The sequence below is a fragment of the Pongo pygmaeus genome, chromosome 2, assembly GCF_028885625.2.
Source record: "Pongo pygmaeus isolate AG05252 chromosome 2, NHGRI_mPonPyg2-v2.0_pri, whole genome shotgun sequence".
NCBI classification, from domain to species: Eukaryota; Metazoa; Chordata; class Mammalia; order Primates; family Hominidae; genus Pongo; species Pongo pygmaeus.
In genome coordinates, this window is record NC_085930.1 from 155,201,933 (window position 1) to 155,217,247 (window position 15,315).

General features: G+C 37.7%; 1 protein-coding gene across 4 annotated transcripts in view; it reads right to left on the minus strand.

Annotated features, from left to right (window-relative positions):
- Positions 1–6,319: 6,319 nt before the first annotated feature.
- Positions 6,320–15,315, minus strand: part of PLSCR2 (phospholipid scramblase 2) — a 53,606-nt gene continuing 44,610 nt past the window's right edge. For 3 of the 4 annotated variants that reach the window (XM_054481283.1, XM_054481284.1, XM_054481285.1), the window contains exons 7-8: positions 14,791–14,854; positions 6,320–6,549 (exon numbers count right to left, since the gene is read on the minus strand). In XM_054481283.1, the coding sequence (XP_054337258.1) occupies positions 14,825–14,854 (30 nt within the window). In that variant the 3' untranslated portion in view covers positions 6,320–6,549; positions 14,791–14,824. The remainder of the gene's footprint in view (positions 6,550–14,790; positions 14,855–15,315) is intronic. The other variant, XM_054481286.1, reaches the window with a different exon arrangement.

Here is a 15,315-nt window from a genome sequence, read left to right on the forward strand (position 1 = left end):
TCACACTCAATTTATTTAAAAGAATGCATGCATTTTAAAAATATAATTCTTCACTTTTTATTGACATTTTATTTAAACAACTGCTAAACTCAGTATCTTCACATAAATGGACTTTGACAGCTTTGAGAACTTTCGAGATTTGCAGTACACATCAATTCACCCTGTAAATTTGAAAGATGGGTAATTCAACAATTTTAGGCCATATACCATGTATCCAGTTTTAGCATGTTCAAAAAGAACTTCTCTAACTGTAGAATCTATACTAGTTCCTAGAGAACAATTAGTCAAGCCATGATGCTAAAGAAAAAGGTACAATTTCAGACAAGCCTGCCATCAGGATTCCTGGAGACTAAAAGAGAGCTACACATGGAGGAGGAAACACTTGATTTGATCTTTCAGGAATGGTTGGAAGGTCTAGGAAAGGCAGTCCAGTCAAGAGAAAGAGCATGGATAAGATGGGTGAACTTCTTAACATGGCTAACAAGGCACTGCATAATCTAGCCTTCCTTCACACGCCCCACCTCCCTGCCTGCCCAGCACCCGCAATGCACACAAGAATACAAAGCTAATGGTCCAGCCACATTGCAGAGGACCGATGCGAATTCTGTCCAAGTTCTTTCCTCTGTCTAAAACTATATTCTCCCCAATTCTCTTGTGCTGAGCAAACTTTCTGTCTTAGTTTAAAAGTCACCACCCACAGGAAGAATTTCATTAAAATTGAGTTCAGCATTCCTAATACTTAGTTTCTATATACCTTGAACTCGATCATAACACTTTTCACATGTATGCCTGTACTTAAGCACCTTGAGGATAATAATTTTGTTCATTATTGAGGCCAATATACCTAACAAAACCAATAGCCCAGAGCAATATCTTTGTATGTATTTACTAATTGACTGATAATCAACTTTATCTCCTTTAAATCAATCAATTTTATATTTTTATATTGGTTTCCCCCCTCAGTTCTCATGGAATAAATGCCACAAATGCATTTATATGAGTGACTATCTTTTTCACACATACACAAAAATTAGATTTGCCAAACAAAGGATTTTGCAAACAAATCCACTTCTGCCTGTGATTAGCAACAATGGTGAGAAAATTCTGGCAGTACAATTTAAAAGAAATGTACTTAGAAGGTACGTGGTAGATCCAGTTTACTCTGTAAAGGGTATCTGAAAGAGAATTTATCTGGATTATCTCTGAATTACTATTGTCTATTGGCAATATTTGATTAAAGTTGAAATGTTTCTTAGAAACTGATTCTGAAGAGAAAATGCAATTTTAGGAAGAAATAAACTGATGTTTGTTTCCTATCTCTGCCAGACAGAAATAACCTCAATATATTAATGACAAGAGACCAGAATCCACAGGCAGAAACAAATTGCCATTAGTAGGCAAGTAGATTTCAAGTATTGGTTTTCCAAATCTAGTTCATTTCCAAATTAGATAAATTTATAACCTGTCATTAATAGGATATTTTCAGCCACAGAAGTAATAATATTAGATTAAAATTTGACTTCAGTGCTTGATTTGTGGGAATAGTAAGTTCAGAGCTCTGTGTATTGCTTATCATTCTATAGCCCTCCCACCTTGTAAATCCTGAGTTCAAACCCTATATTGTTCAGTTATGTTTCATCTGGTTTTAGGGTATGAGATTGTTACCCCCCTCAGACAATGGCTTCTGCATTTTGATGCTATGAGGCTAAGAAAAAACAGTCTCTAGCCCAGATGCTAGTCTACACTTCTGTGAGATGAGAATCATTCCTTAGTTTGGCATCTTGCATAAAGACTTATTTTCTCTTCTGAGAGGATAATCAATATTCATCATGGGGTTCAGAATGGTTTTATATGCCATTAAAAGTTGCAAAACAGAAATTTAATGTAGCCCAAATATTCCACATTGGCTTTGAGCCACCTCCCTGTGTTTTAAAAACTGTTGATCTTTACCAACACACAGTCCTTTTTTCTGTGTTTGTTCTACTGCAGGAACCTTCTCATGTCCCTGGACCCACATTAGATCACTAAATCTTCACACTGACCTTATGAGGTAGTGTATTAATCCATTTTGCATTGCTTTAAAAGAATACCTGAGGCTGAGTAATTTATAAAGAAAAGAGGTTTATTTGGCTCATGGTTCTGCAGGCTGCACATGAAGCATAGTGCCAGCATCTGCTTCTGGTGAGGCCTCAGGAAGCTTACAAGCAAGATGAAAGGTGAAGGGAACCAGCATGTCACATGGAAAAGGAGAGGGCAAGAGTTTAGAGGGCTCAGAAGAAGACAAGAAGACAAGGGAAAGTTTGGAACTCCTTAGGGACTTGCTCAGTGGCTGTGACCAAAATGCTGATGGAAATGCAAACAGCGAAGGTTGGGCTGACAAGGTCTCAGAAGGAAATGAGGAATTTATTGGGAACTGGAGCAAAGGTCACCGTTGTTAATGCCTTAGAAAAAAGAACTTAGCTGCATTGTGTCCATGTCCCTGGACTTTGTGGAAGGTTGAACTTAAGAGTGATGACTGAGGGTATCTAGTGGAAGAAATTTCTAAGCAGCAAAGCATTCAAGATTTACCCTGGCTGCTTCTAACAGCCTACACAGATGTGGGAGAAAAGAAATAACTTAAAATTGGAACTTATTTATTTATTTATTTATTTATTTATTTTTATTTATTTATTTTTTTGAGACAGAGTCTCGCTCTGTCACACAGGCTGGAGTGCAGTGGCGTGATCTCGGCTCACTGCCAGCTCCACCTCCTGGGTTCATGCCATTCTCCTGCCTCAGCCTCCCGAGTAGCTGGGACTACAGGCGCCTGCCACCACGCCCAGCTAATTTTTTGTATTTTTAGTAGAGGTAGGGTTTCACCATTTAGCCAGGATGGTCTCGATCTCCTGACCTTGTGATCTGCCCACCTTGGCCTCCCAAAGTGCTGGGATTACAGTGAAGGATGTTTGACTTCCAGGGAAGGGGTGGGAGCAAAGAGGGGTGAGAGAAGGAAGGGCTGTGTAAAGGAGACACTTTCTGTCCTAGGATAATAGTAGAGACAATACTCTAAGCAGTTTCCCCCCACTAAATTCCATGCCCGGCCAGAATTTATATTTAAAAGGGAGGCAAAGCATAAAAATTTGAAGCATAGCCATGTAGAAAGAAGGAAAAAACATTTTCAGAAGAGGAATAAAAGAGGGCTGTAGAGCCACCACTTGCTAGAGAGATGAGCATGACTAAATGGAAGCTAAATAAACCTTTTTTTCTTTATAAATTATCCAGCCTCAGGTATTTTTTGTAGCAACACAAACAGACTAATAGAGATAGATACTACTATCAATGACAACTATACTATTGAAAATTGAGGAAAATTAAGGCACAGGGAGAAACACAGAGCTTGAAAGAGATAGGGCCAGGTGCAGGAAGGTTCTAGGAAAGTCAGGCAGCCATTGCATGGTGGGTAATAACAAGGGCAGGAGTAGGGCAGGACTTGGAGAGAACTTCTGTGCACTCTTCTGGCACTTCACAGCATCAGTAGCACTTAATTGTGCCCAGAGCCATTTTAAATCATTCTATCCTTAAATGATAGCAGCGATTCTCTATTGAGTTTTTTCTAATTACACTAATGTTACAGTAGCTCCTTTTGAGCTCAAACTCAGCTAAAACTTCAATACCTAAGCGGTAGAGAGATGTTAATTAACTTGATGCCAGGAGTCCACACAGTGATTTTCTGCAATTTAACTGCCTGTGTGTTGTTTTTTGTTCCTATCCTCAGTCTTGTCTCCAGTCTACACTTTCACTTCCCCCCACCCCCAAGTCTCCTCCAAGAGGTATGCAGGTCAGGCAGTCACATCTCTTAGCCTTGTTCTTTCCCTCCCTCTTTATTCTCCCCCTTCCCCACTGATCTATGTGCCCAGAAATTCCTTCCCAAGACAAAACACAGCTCCATCCCCCAGCCACCACAACTTCTCCTCCTCAATGTTACTCCAAGTCAGGGATACCTACTGACCTTCCATGCACTGTTACAACCACCCCACAGTGACACAGGTCCCAGCATGAGGCAAGCATCCAAACTTCTCCTCTCCTGGGTGTTAGTCCCTCATGGAGCAGGAAAAGAAACTTCTCACTCATTGCCTTCCCTCTCAGGCCAAGGATGCTTGACTTCTGGGGAAGGGGTGGGAGCAAAGAGGGGTTAGAGAAGGAAGGGCTGTATAAAGGAGGTACTTTCTGTCCTAGGATAATAGTAGAGACAATACTCTAAGCAGGTTCCCCTCACTAAGCCACTTAAGGCAAGGGGCCATGAAAAGGAACTTTCTCAGAACTTTTTTATTCTAGTATGTTTCTATCCAATATCATTAGATCTGTCTGCTTGTTCATTATCTTTTGCCTGAAAGTTTTATCAACTCTCTCTTCTGCATCCCACAACTCCCTTCACATAAACATACCCAGACACAACTCAGAGTTTTAGCCAGCACTGGCCTCTTAGTGAATGCTTGCTGCATGATGACATGATTAAAGCAGCAAGCTGGCCAAGACCCTAGTCTCTGACTTCAGGATTACATTGAGTTGGGGTGTGCCTGCTTAAGAGGGAGGATTAAACCAAAACATCAGGGAATATTCTGTCCCCCATCTCCCACCACCAACTAACTAACAATAATTGAGTGGAAAGAACAGTGAATTACAGGTAAGAATACCACAAGATACAGATCATCTCTGAGGAGCAAACATGCGGTAAAACCCTCTGGCAAAGTAGCCTACATCTTGAACAAAAGTTATCACTAAAAGAATATGAAGACTGGGGTGCAACAAAGGTAACTATACAACATACTTGAAACTAAGCCAAGCTATGGACTGCATAAACACAATTCACAGGCCAAAAGGTTTACCACAAGGACAGGCAAGCTCACCAAGCATTAAAAAAAAAAAAAGACTTTATTATCTTCTTTCCTGTACACATCAAGATCTATGTGATGCTGTGTCTTAGTGCATCCTATTAGGTGGTACTTGATTTTATTTTATCCCATTACTGATGACATTTACTTTAATTATTTTACTTTAAATTTACTTTAATGGAGTTGGCTGCTAGACATTCTCTAAAATGTTACTCATTTTCCCTCTGAAATTAAAATAATTTGAGGGAAAATAAATTGAAACCGTGTATATCATGGTCTTCATCAAACCTTTAATTAATTTATTTACTTATAAGAATATCTGTATGAACTTACCATGTCCAATTTTATTCAGGAAGTAATAATATTCTTAATTTTGTTGGGGAGAACCCTTTCAAGTTCCTTCCTTTATCCTTTTGACATGTCAGCATCATTACTTGAGCACCTCCTTGATTTTCCACAAGTTGTACAAAGCTTATCTTATACCTTTCCCTACCAAAATCCTGGGATCAACCATTCTCAAAACAAGCCCAGTTGATTTGAGTGGAAAATAGTATCTAGGAACCAAGATTTAGGACTTGGTGGGCAAAATGGTGGCCTGAGATGTGATACAGTTCCTTTGCTTTTTCAAGGTAAGAAAGATGGGCAAAGTGAGCCACTGTTAGGAATGAGCCTAAGACACCATATCTGTATAAGTCACATCATGCTGAAGGAAAAAAATTCCTGCAGTGGTAAGGTCTCTACTCAAAGGCAGGTATGGCAAAAAGGGGGGCAAGGACACAAATACTTTTATAGAATTTACCTTTTTGTTCTAAATCCTTTGGTTCTTTTAAATGCCTGCTATTAAAGTGTGCTAAATTTGATTAAATGCTGCTGGTGAGGTAGAAAAAATAATAAACTAGAATGTGGGTATATCATGGAAGTTAAGCCACAGAAACTGTTCTATTACTACCTAAAAATGTCTTCCATATACTAGCCATGTAATAATTGTTTTTTGAAAAATAATCATAAGTATGTCATTTTCATTCATTTTTGTCTGCTTTATGGTAAATCCATTAATTTAAAGACTACAGTATGTCTTGATTGCAAATAAATTTTTTTACATTAAAAGTATATTCTCTTGCCTCCAACTGATTTCTCCTTCTGGAATTCTTATTGTGCATGAATTTAAATTGACATATTTGTTTGCTAGGTCTTAACTTTTTTCTTTATATTCAGTGTTTAATCTTACTTCTGGGAGAATTTCCAAAACCTATTTTTTAATTTATTGTGTTAGCTATCTACTTTATGCAATCTGTTGTCCTGGTGCCTCCATCATACTTTAAAATATGGTCATCATATTTTTCAATTTTATTAAAATTTGGCACGTCAGAATGTTCTTTTTTCTCTATGCCTGTTTCAGAAACAAATACACACCATTCTCTCAAATCTCACTAAAATTCAAATTAAGCCTTTTTTGCAATACCTAGTATTTTTATTAATTAACTTAATAATTGTTGATGTTTGATGATTTTTCTCCATGTAAATATTCAATGCGAAATGTTTATCTAGTATTTGAATTTAAATGAGTTCCACAGATGGTGTGCGAGTTTTTCCTCACGTCTTCCTTGCACAGTAGAAGAAGGAAGGAACCGTTTAGATCAGTTATAGTTTCATTTTGCCTAGCCAAAGATCCGGAATCCTATGCAGAGAGAGAAGAAAGGAAAGTAAGACATGGCTGTAAAAGAGATAATGTCAGTACCTCTAATCCTCATTTTGGGTTGGTTTTGCATCTGACTGCCATATTTGCAAGCCCTCCCCTTCTCTAATTGGCACAACTAAAGCTACATACAAATACCTCCACTTGACTTGGCATACTGTCTGTACTAAGCATATGCTAGAGATGAGTGCCCTGGGTACCCTTCATCATTGGAATCTGGCATCTGATGAATTATTTAGGCTGCTGGGAGGTCATCTAGACATTGCTTTTTCTGTAGCTCCACTGTCATACCAATGTTCTCATCCATCATTTGCTATTTGGGGTTACTGGCTTTGGTAGAGTTCTGCTGGTGGTAACACTTATGGGGAGAGTGACTGTTGGAGTCTGACGAAGATGAAAGGGATACCCTTATTTCCTAAGCACACTTTTCTTTGCATGAAGTAAATTGTGAGTTGGCTGTCCCCTGTCTCAATTCAATCTTCCCTACAAAACAAATTACAAATGGCTTTAAGTTTCTGACAGCTGGAAATCCTAGTTTCCAACACTGGTACAGATTTTACTACAAAATATTATATGTCTTCCCTCTCTTTTTTAATGCTGAACTTTGTTGAAAGTGAGAGAATAAAAAATTTAAACTATGTCAGGATAACATATCTCACTGTATTGGAAATCACACAAAAATATAATAGTATATACCTGAATGGCTCTGGGCAACTGAACACTGTTCTAAATTGCTGATGGGAATTCATAGAGAAATGAATTCTATGGAGGATAATTTGAACAGATATTCTACTTTTCAAATCACTTCTAAATATGCACTAGGAAAAAATATAAAATATGTATGCCTGTTTATGCATGAAACCGTACTTGAAATAGTAAAAAATTTCAAGGAAAATGACAGTCCAATTGTAGGGAATTGTTTGAAGAAACCATGACATAGCCACTTAATGACATACTATGCAACTAGTAAAAGGAATGAAAACATCTCTATGTACTTACGTAGACTTTTATATATATCTTACAATATAATTTTGCCCTGAAAATGTATATATCCTTGATATATACAAAAATAGAAGAGAAAATTCAATCCCTAAAAATTAAGAACAAATGGAAACAGATGATTTTATTTATTTTTACAAGAAAGTCATTTCATTTTGTTTTATTTCCAATAGTGATTTAGTTGTTCAATTTTTCTTTTGCTGTGCTCTTTTTAAAGGTGATTTTATTTATTTATTTATTTTTATTATTATACTTTAAGTTCTAGGGTACATGTGCACAATGTACAGGTTTGTTACATATGTATACATGTGCCATGTTGGTGTGCTGCACCCATTAACTCATCATTTACATTAGGTATATCTCCTAATGCTATCCCTCCCCCCTCTCCCCACCCCATGACAGGCCCTGGTGTGTGATGTTCCCCATCCTGTGTCCAAATGTTCTCATTGTTCAATTCCCACCTATGAGTGAGAACATGTGGTGTTTGGTTTTCTGTCCTTGCTATAGTTTACTCAGAATGATGGTTTCCAGTTTCATCCATGTCCCTACAAAGGACATGAACTCATCCTTTTTTATGGCTGCATAGTATTCCATGGTGTATATGTGCCATATTTTCTTAATCCAGTCTATCATTGATGGACATTTGGGTTGGTTCCAAGTCTTTGCTATTATGAATAGTGCCGCAACATACATACGTGTGCATGTGTCTTTATAGCAGCATGATTTATAATCCTTTGGGTATATACCCAGTAATGGGATTGCTGGGTCAAATGGTATTTCTAGTTCTAGATCCTTGAGGAATTGCCACACTGTCTTCCACAATGGTTGAACTAGTTTACAGTCCCACCAACAGTCCAAAAGTGTTCCTATATCTCTACATCCTCTCCAGCATCTGTTGTTTCCTGACTTTTTAATGATTGCCATTCTAACTGGTGTGAGATGGTATCTCATTGTGGTTTTGATTTGCATTTCTCTGATGGCCAGAGATGATGAGCAGTTTTTCATATGTCTGTTGGCTGCATAAATGTCTTCTTTTGAGAAGTGTCTGTTCATATCCTTTGCCCACTTTTTAATGGGGTTGTTTGATTTTTTCTTGTAAATTTGTTTAAGTTCTTTGTAGATTCTGGATATCAACCTTTTGTCACATGGGTAGATTGTAAAAATTTTCTCCCATTCTGTAGGTTGCCTATTCACTCTGATGGTAGTTTCTTTTGCTGTGCAGAAGCTCTTTAGTTTAATTAGATCCCATTTGTCAATTTTGGCTTTTGTTGCCATTGCTTTTGGTGTTTTAGTCATGAAGTACTTGCCCATGCCTATGTCCTGAATGGTATTGCCTAGGTTTTCTTCTAGAGTTTTTACGGTTTTAGGTCTAACATTTAAGTATTTAATCCATCTTGAATTAATTTCTGTATAAGGTGTAAGGAAGGGATCCTGTTTCAGCTATCTACATATGGCTAGCCAGTTTTTCCAGCACCATTTATTAAATAGGGAATCCTTTACCCATTTCTTGTTTTTGTCAGGTTTGTCGAAGATCAGATGGTTGTAGACATGTGGTATTATCTCTGAGGGCTCTGTTCTGTTCCATTGGTCTATATCTCTGTTTTGGTACCAGTACCATGCTGTTTTGGTTACTGTAGCCTTGTAGTATAGTTTGAAGTCAGGTAGCGTGATACCTCCAGCTTTGTTCTTTTTGCTTAGGATTGTCTTCACAATGCGGGCTCTTTTTTGGTTCCATATGAACTTTAAAGTAGTTTTTTCCAATTCTGTGAAGAAAGTTCATTGGTAGCTTGATGTGGATAGCATTGAATCTATAAATTACCTTGGGCAGTATGGCCATTTTCACGATACTGATTCTTCCTATCCATGAGCATGGGAATGTTCTTCCATTTGTTTGTGTCCTCTTTTATTTCGTTGAGAAGTGGTTTGTAGTTCTCCTTGAAAAGGTCCTTCACATCTCTTGTAAGTTGGATTCCCAGGTATTTTATTCTCTTTGAAGCAATTGTGAATGGGAGTTCACTCATGATTTGGCTCTCTGTTTGTCTGTTATTGGTGTATTGGAATACTTGTGATTTTTGCACATTGATTTTGTATCCTGAGACTTTGCTGAAGTTGCTTATCAGCTTAAGGAGATTTTGGGCTGAGACGATGGGGTTTTCTAAATATACAGTCATGTCAATTGCAAACAGGGACAATTTGACTTCCTCTTTTCCTAATGGAATACCCTTTATTTCTTTCTCTTGCCTGATTGCCCTGGCCAGAACTTCCAACACTATGTTGAATAGGAGTGGTGAGAGAGGGCATCCCTGTCTTGTGCCAGTTTTCAAAGGGAATGCTTCCAGTTTTTGCCCATTCAGTATGATACTGGCTGTGGGTTTGTGACAAATAGCTCTCATTATTTTGAGATACATCCCATCAATACCGAGTTTATTGAGACTTTTTAGCATGAAGGGCTGTTGAATTTTGTCAAAGGCCTTTTCTGTATCGATTGAGATAATCATGTGGTTTTTGTCTTTGGTTCTGTTTATATGATGGATTATGTTTATTGATTTGTGTTATGTTGAACCAGACTCGTATCCCAGGGATGAAGCCCACTTGATCATGGTGGATAAGCTTTTTGATGTGCTGCTGGATTCGGTTTGCCAGTATTTTATTGAGGATTTTTGCATTGGTGTTCATCAGGGATATTGGTCTAAAATTCTCTTTTTGTTGTTGTGTCTCTGCCAGGCTTTGGTATCAGGATGATGCTGGCCTCATAAAATGGGTTAGAGAGGATTCCCTCTTTTTCTATTGATTGCAATAGTTTCAGAAGGAATGGTACCAGCTCCTCTTTGTATGTCTGGTAGAATTCGGCTGTGAATCCATCTGGTCCTGGACTTTTTTTGGTTGGTAGGCTATTACTTATTGCCTCAATTTCAGAACCTGTTATTGGTCTATTCAGGGATTCAGCTTCTTCCTGGTTTAGTCTTAGGAGGGTGTATGTGTCCATGAATTTATCCATTTCTTGTAGATTTTCTAGTTTATTTGCATAGAGGTGTTTATAGTATTCTCTGATGGTAGTTTGTATTTCTGTGGGATCGGTGGTGATATCCCCTTTATCATTTTTTATTGCATCTGTTTGATTCTTCTCTCTTTTCTTCTTTATTAGTCTTGCTAGTGGTCTATCAATTTTGTTGATTTTTTCAAAAAACCACCTCCTGGATTCATTAATTTTTTTGAAGAGTTTTTTGTGTCTCTATCTCCTTCAGTTCTGCTCTGATTTTAGTTATTTCTTGCCTTCTGCTAGCTTTTGAATGTGTTTGCTCTTGCTTCTCTGATTCTTTTAATTGTGATGTTAGGGTGTCAATTTTAGATCTTTCCTGCTTTCTCTTGTGGGCATTTAGTGCTATAAATTTCCCTCTACACACTGCATTCAATGTGTCCCAGAGATTCTAGTATGTTGTCTTTGTTCTCATTGGTTTCAAAGAACATCTTTATTTCTGCCTTCATTTCGTTATGTACCCAGTAGTCATTCAGGAGCAGGTTGTCCAGTTTCCATGTAATTGAGTGGTTTTGAGTGAGTTTCTTAATCCTTAGCTCTAGTTTGATTGCACTGTGGTCTGAGAGACAGTTTGTTATAATTTCTGTTCTTTTACATTTGCTGAGGAGCGCTTTACTTCCAACTATGTGGTCAATTTTGGAATAAGTGTGATGTGGTGCTGAGAAGAATGTATATTCTGTTGATCTGGGGTGGAGATTTCTGTAGATGTCTATTAGGTCTGCTTGGTGCAGAGCTGAGTTCAATTCCCAGACATCTTTGTTAACTTTCTGTCTCGTTGATCTGTCTAATGTTGACAGTGGGGTGTTAAAATCTCCCATTATTATTGTGTGGGAGTCTAAGTCTCTTTGTAGGTCTCTAAGGACTTGCTTTATGAATCTGGATGCTCCTGTATTGGATGCATATATATTTAAGATAGTTAGCTCTTCTTGTTGAATGGATCCCTTTACCATTATGTAATGGCCTTCTTTGTCTCTTTTGATCTTTGTTTGTTTAAAGTCTGTCGTATCAGAGACTAGGATTGCAAACCCTGCTTTTTTTTGTTTTCCATTTGCTTGGTAGACCTTCCTCCATCCCTTTATTTTGAGCCTATGTGTGTCTCTGCGTGTGAGATGGGTCTCCTGAATGCAGCACACTGATGGGTCTTGACTCTATCCAATTTCCCTGTCTGTGTCTTTTAATTGGAGCATTTAGCCCATTTACATTTAAGGTTAATATTGTTATGTGTGAATTTGATCCTGTCATTGTGATGTCAGCTGTTTATTTTGCTCGTTAGTTGATGCAGTTTCTTCCTAGCATCAATGGTCTTTACAATTTGGCATGTTTTTGCAGTGGCTGGTACTGGTTGTTCCTTTCAATGTTTAGTGCTTCCTTCAGGAGCTCTTGTAAGGCAGGCCTGGTGGTGAGAAAATCTCTCAGAATTTTCTTGTCTGTAAAGTATTTTATTTCTCCTTCACTTATGAAGCTTAATTTGGCTGGATATGAAATTCTGGGTTGAAAATTCTTTTCTTTAAGAATGTTGAATATTGGCCCCCACTCTCTTCTGGCTTGTAGAGTTTCTGCCGAGAGATCCGCTGTTAGTCTGATGGGCTTCCCTTTGTGGGTAACCCGACCTTTCTCTCTGGCTGTGCTTAACATTTTTTCCTTCATTTCAACTTTGGTGAATCTGACAACTTTGTGTCTTGGAGTTGCTCCTCTCGAGGAGTATCTTTGTGGCATTCTCTGTATTTCCTGAATTTGAATGTTGGCCTGCCTTGCTAGGTTGGGGAAGTTCTCCTGGATAATATCCTGAAGAGTGTTTTCCAACTTGGTTCCATTCTCCCCATCACTTTCAGGTACACCAATGAGACATAGATTTGGTCTTTTCACATAGCCCCATATTTCTTGGAGGCTTTGTTCATTTCTTTTTATTCTTTTTTCTTAAACTTCTCTTCCCACTTCATTTCATTCATTTCATCTTCAATCACTGATACCCTTTCTTCCACTTGATCGAATCGGCTACTGTGTGCATGCATCGTGTAGTTCTCTTGCCATGGTTTTCAACTCCATTAGGTCATTTAAGGTCTTCTCTATGCTGTTTATTCTAGTTAGCCATTCATCTAATCTTTTTTCAAGGTTTTTAGCTTCTTTGTGATGGGTTTGAACATCCTTCTTTAGCTCGGAGAAGTTCGTTATTACTGATCATCTGAAGCCTTCTTCTCTCAGCTCATCAAAGTTATTCTCCATCCAGCTTTGTTCCATTGCTGGCAAGTAGCTGCATTCCTTTGGAGGAGAAGAGGCCCTCTGATTTCTAGAATTTTTAGCTTTTCTGCTCTGGTTTCTCCCCATCTTTGTGGTTTTATCTACCCTTGGTCTTTGATGATGGTGACGTACAGATGGGGTTTTGGTGTGGATGTCCTTTCTGTTTGTTAGTTTTCCTTCTAACAGTCAGGACCTTCACCTGAACATCTGTTGGAGTTCGCTTGAAGTCCACTCCAGACCCTGTTTGCCTGGGTATCACTAGTGGAGGCTGCAGAACAGCAAATATTGCAGAATGGCAAATGTTGCTGCCTGATCCTTCCTCTGGAAGCTTCTTCTCAGAGGGGCCCCTGGCCATATGAGGTGTCAGTTGGCCCCTATTGGGAGGTGCCTCCCAGGTGGGCTACTCAGGGTCACGGACCTACTTGAGGAGACAGTCTGTCCATTCTCAGATCTCAAACTCTGTGCTGGGAGAACAACTACTCTCTTCAAAGCTGTCAGACAGGGACATTTAAGTCCGCAAAAGTTTCTGCTGCCTTTTCTTCAGCTATTCCCTGCTCCCAGAGGTGGATTCTACAGAGGCAGACAGGCCTCCTTGAGCTGCAGTGGGCTCCACCCAGTTTGAGCTTCTTGGCTGCTTTGTTTACCTACTGAAGCCTCAGCAATGTCAGATGCCCCTTCCCCAGCCTCGCTGCCACCTTGCAGTTTGATCTCAGACTGCTGTGCTAGCAGTGAGTGAGGCTCCATGGGCACGGGACCCCCTGAGCCAGGTGTGGGATATAATCTCCTGGTGTGCCATTTGCTCAGTTGGAAATGCAGAAATCATCCATCTTCTGGGTTGCTCACGCTGGGAGGTGTAGACTGCAGATGTTCCTATTTGGCCATCTTAGAACCTCCTCCTTAAAGGTGATTTTAAAGGAGGTAAATGTGTAGGATCGAAATGCCACCTGAAGGGGTTATCCAGTCTTTTTTTAATAACAAAAATAAAATATTCAAAAATTATATCAGTAAATTTTACTTTAGGAATTTGATTTTTGGCATAAAATAACCGAAGACTACTAATGAAGTATGCTTTGTAAAGATACACATATTTTTTACTTCATTTACACCTGATTAATCTTGTAACTAACATATTCTGGGAATGATAGAATACAGGAGCAAACCATTCCATGTGGTAATAAACAACTTCAAAAGTGATAACAATACCAAATTTTAGAATGAGTCTGTCTTTTGGATAGACTCACACAGTCATGTCTTTCTTTATTTACTGAAAACCATAAAAAATTGCTAATTTATCATGTAGTCATTATGAAAATCTTATTTATAGTACTAGGTTAGCTGATAGGAGAAGTTAAATATAGTGTGCTTTTCTGAAGATTAAAAAATACTCCAACCTGGGTGACAGAGCTAGACTCCGTCTCAAAAACAAAAAAAAATTCACATTTACTTTTGCTTGAGAATATGCATATTAAACATTTAGCATGGTAAAAGAAACTGAAATTGTGTCAATTTTTAAGTTGCTTTCTGAGTACACAGTATTTGCATATTAATTTTTACTATAAAATAAATTATAACTAGCTTTAAAAAATAAAATATAATGATACATTAAGACTCCTTTAATAAGGCTTTAATTTTTGCTTATAAAATGGAAACCCAGACTATAATTCAAGTAGTCTTTCAAAGGAAGTTTTGTATCTAAATTTAAAAATTCCTATATTCTTTTCCCCATATATACAATGAATAATCTAATAAAGTATATAAAACATTTATAACCCAGTGATAAATAAAATAAATATTAGAATTTGAAAAGTGAAATTATATACTCAGAGCTACAAGCATCACAGCTTAACTCACACAGGTGTAAGTAATTTAAATAAAGAAAAAAAAACACTGAATTTTTCTTTTAGATAATCCTAATCAACACAGACTTCAAATTTCCCGAGGAGACTTACATTAATCCACTTCCACACTCTGACATTCCAGTCATTACCTAGTTCTTTCAAAAAACATGTAGTCCTAGATAAAAACAAAAATACAGAAATGAATTCTCAGAAACCAAAGAGAGATCAGATGCAGAAATGCTAAGGGATCTGATGAAACACAGTTAATTGTCTGTTAAATAAGAAAAATTAACTATAATAAGTAATGTGAGAAAAGTCTACAGGTATAAGATCTCTACCTTCAGCTATCTATTTTAATAGAAACTAAATCCTATAATCCTATTTATTTATTGACACCTGCATTAATTTAATTAATCCTATGGCAATTTCTGTAAATGTCACTTTTATCCTCCTGAAATCATCCTTTTTCAATCTTTCTTATTTAATGTTTTGCAGTCCTTCTCTAGTAATATAACTCTTCTTGTAATCTGAATTCATTCCATGTACAACAAATTAAGAAAACAATTCCATTTACAACAGCATCAAAAAATATTAAATACTAAGGAATACATTTAACCAAAAAGGCAAACATTCTGT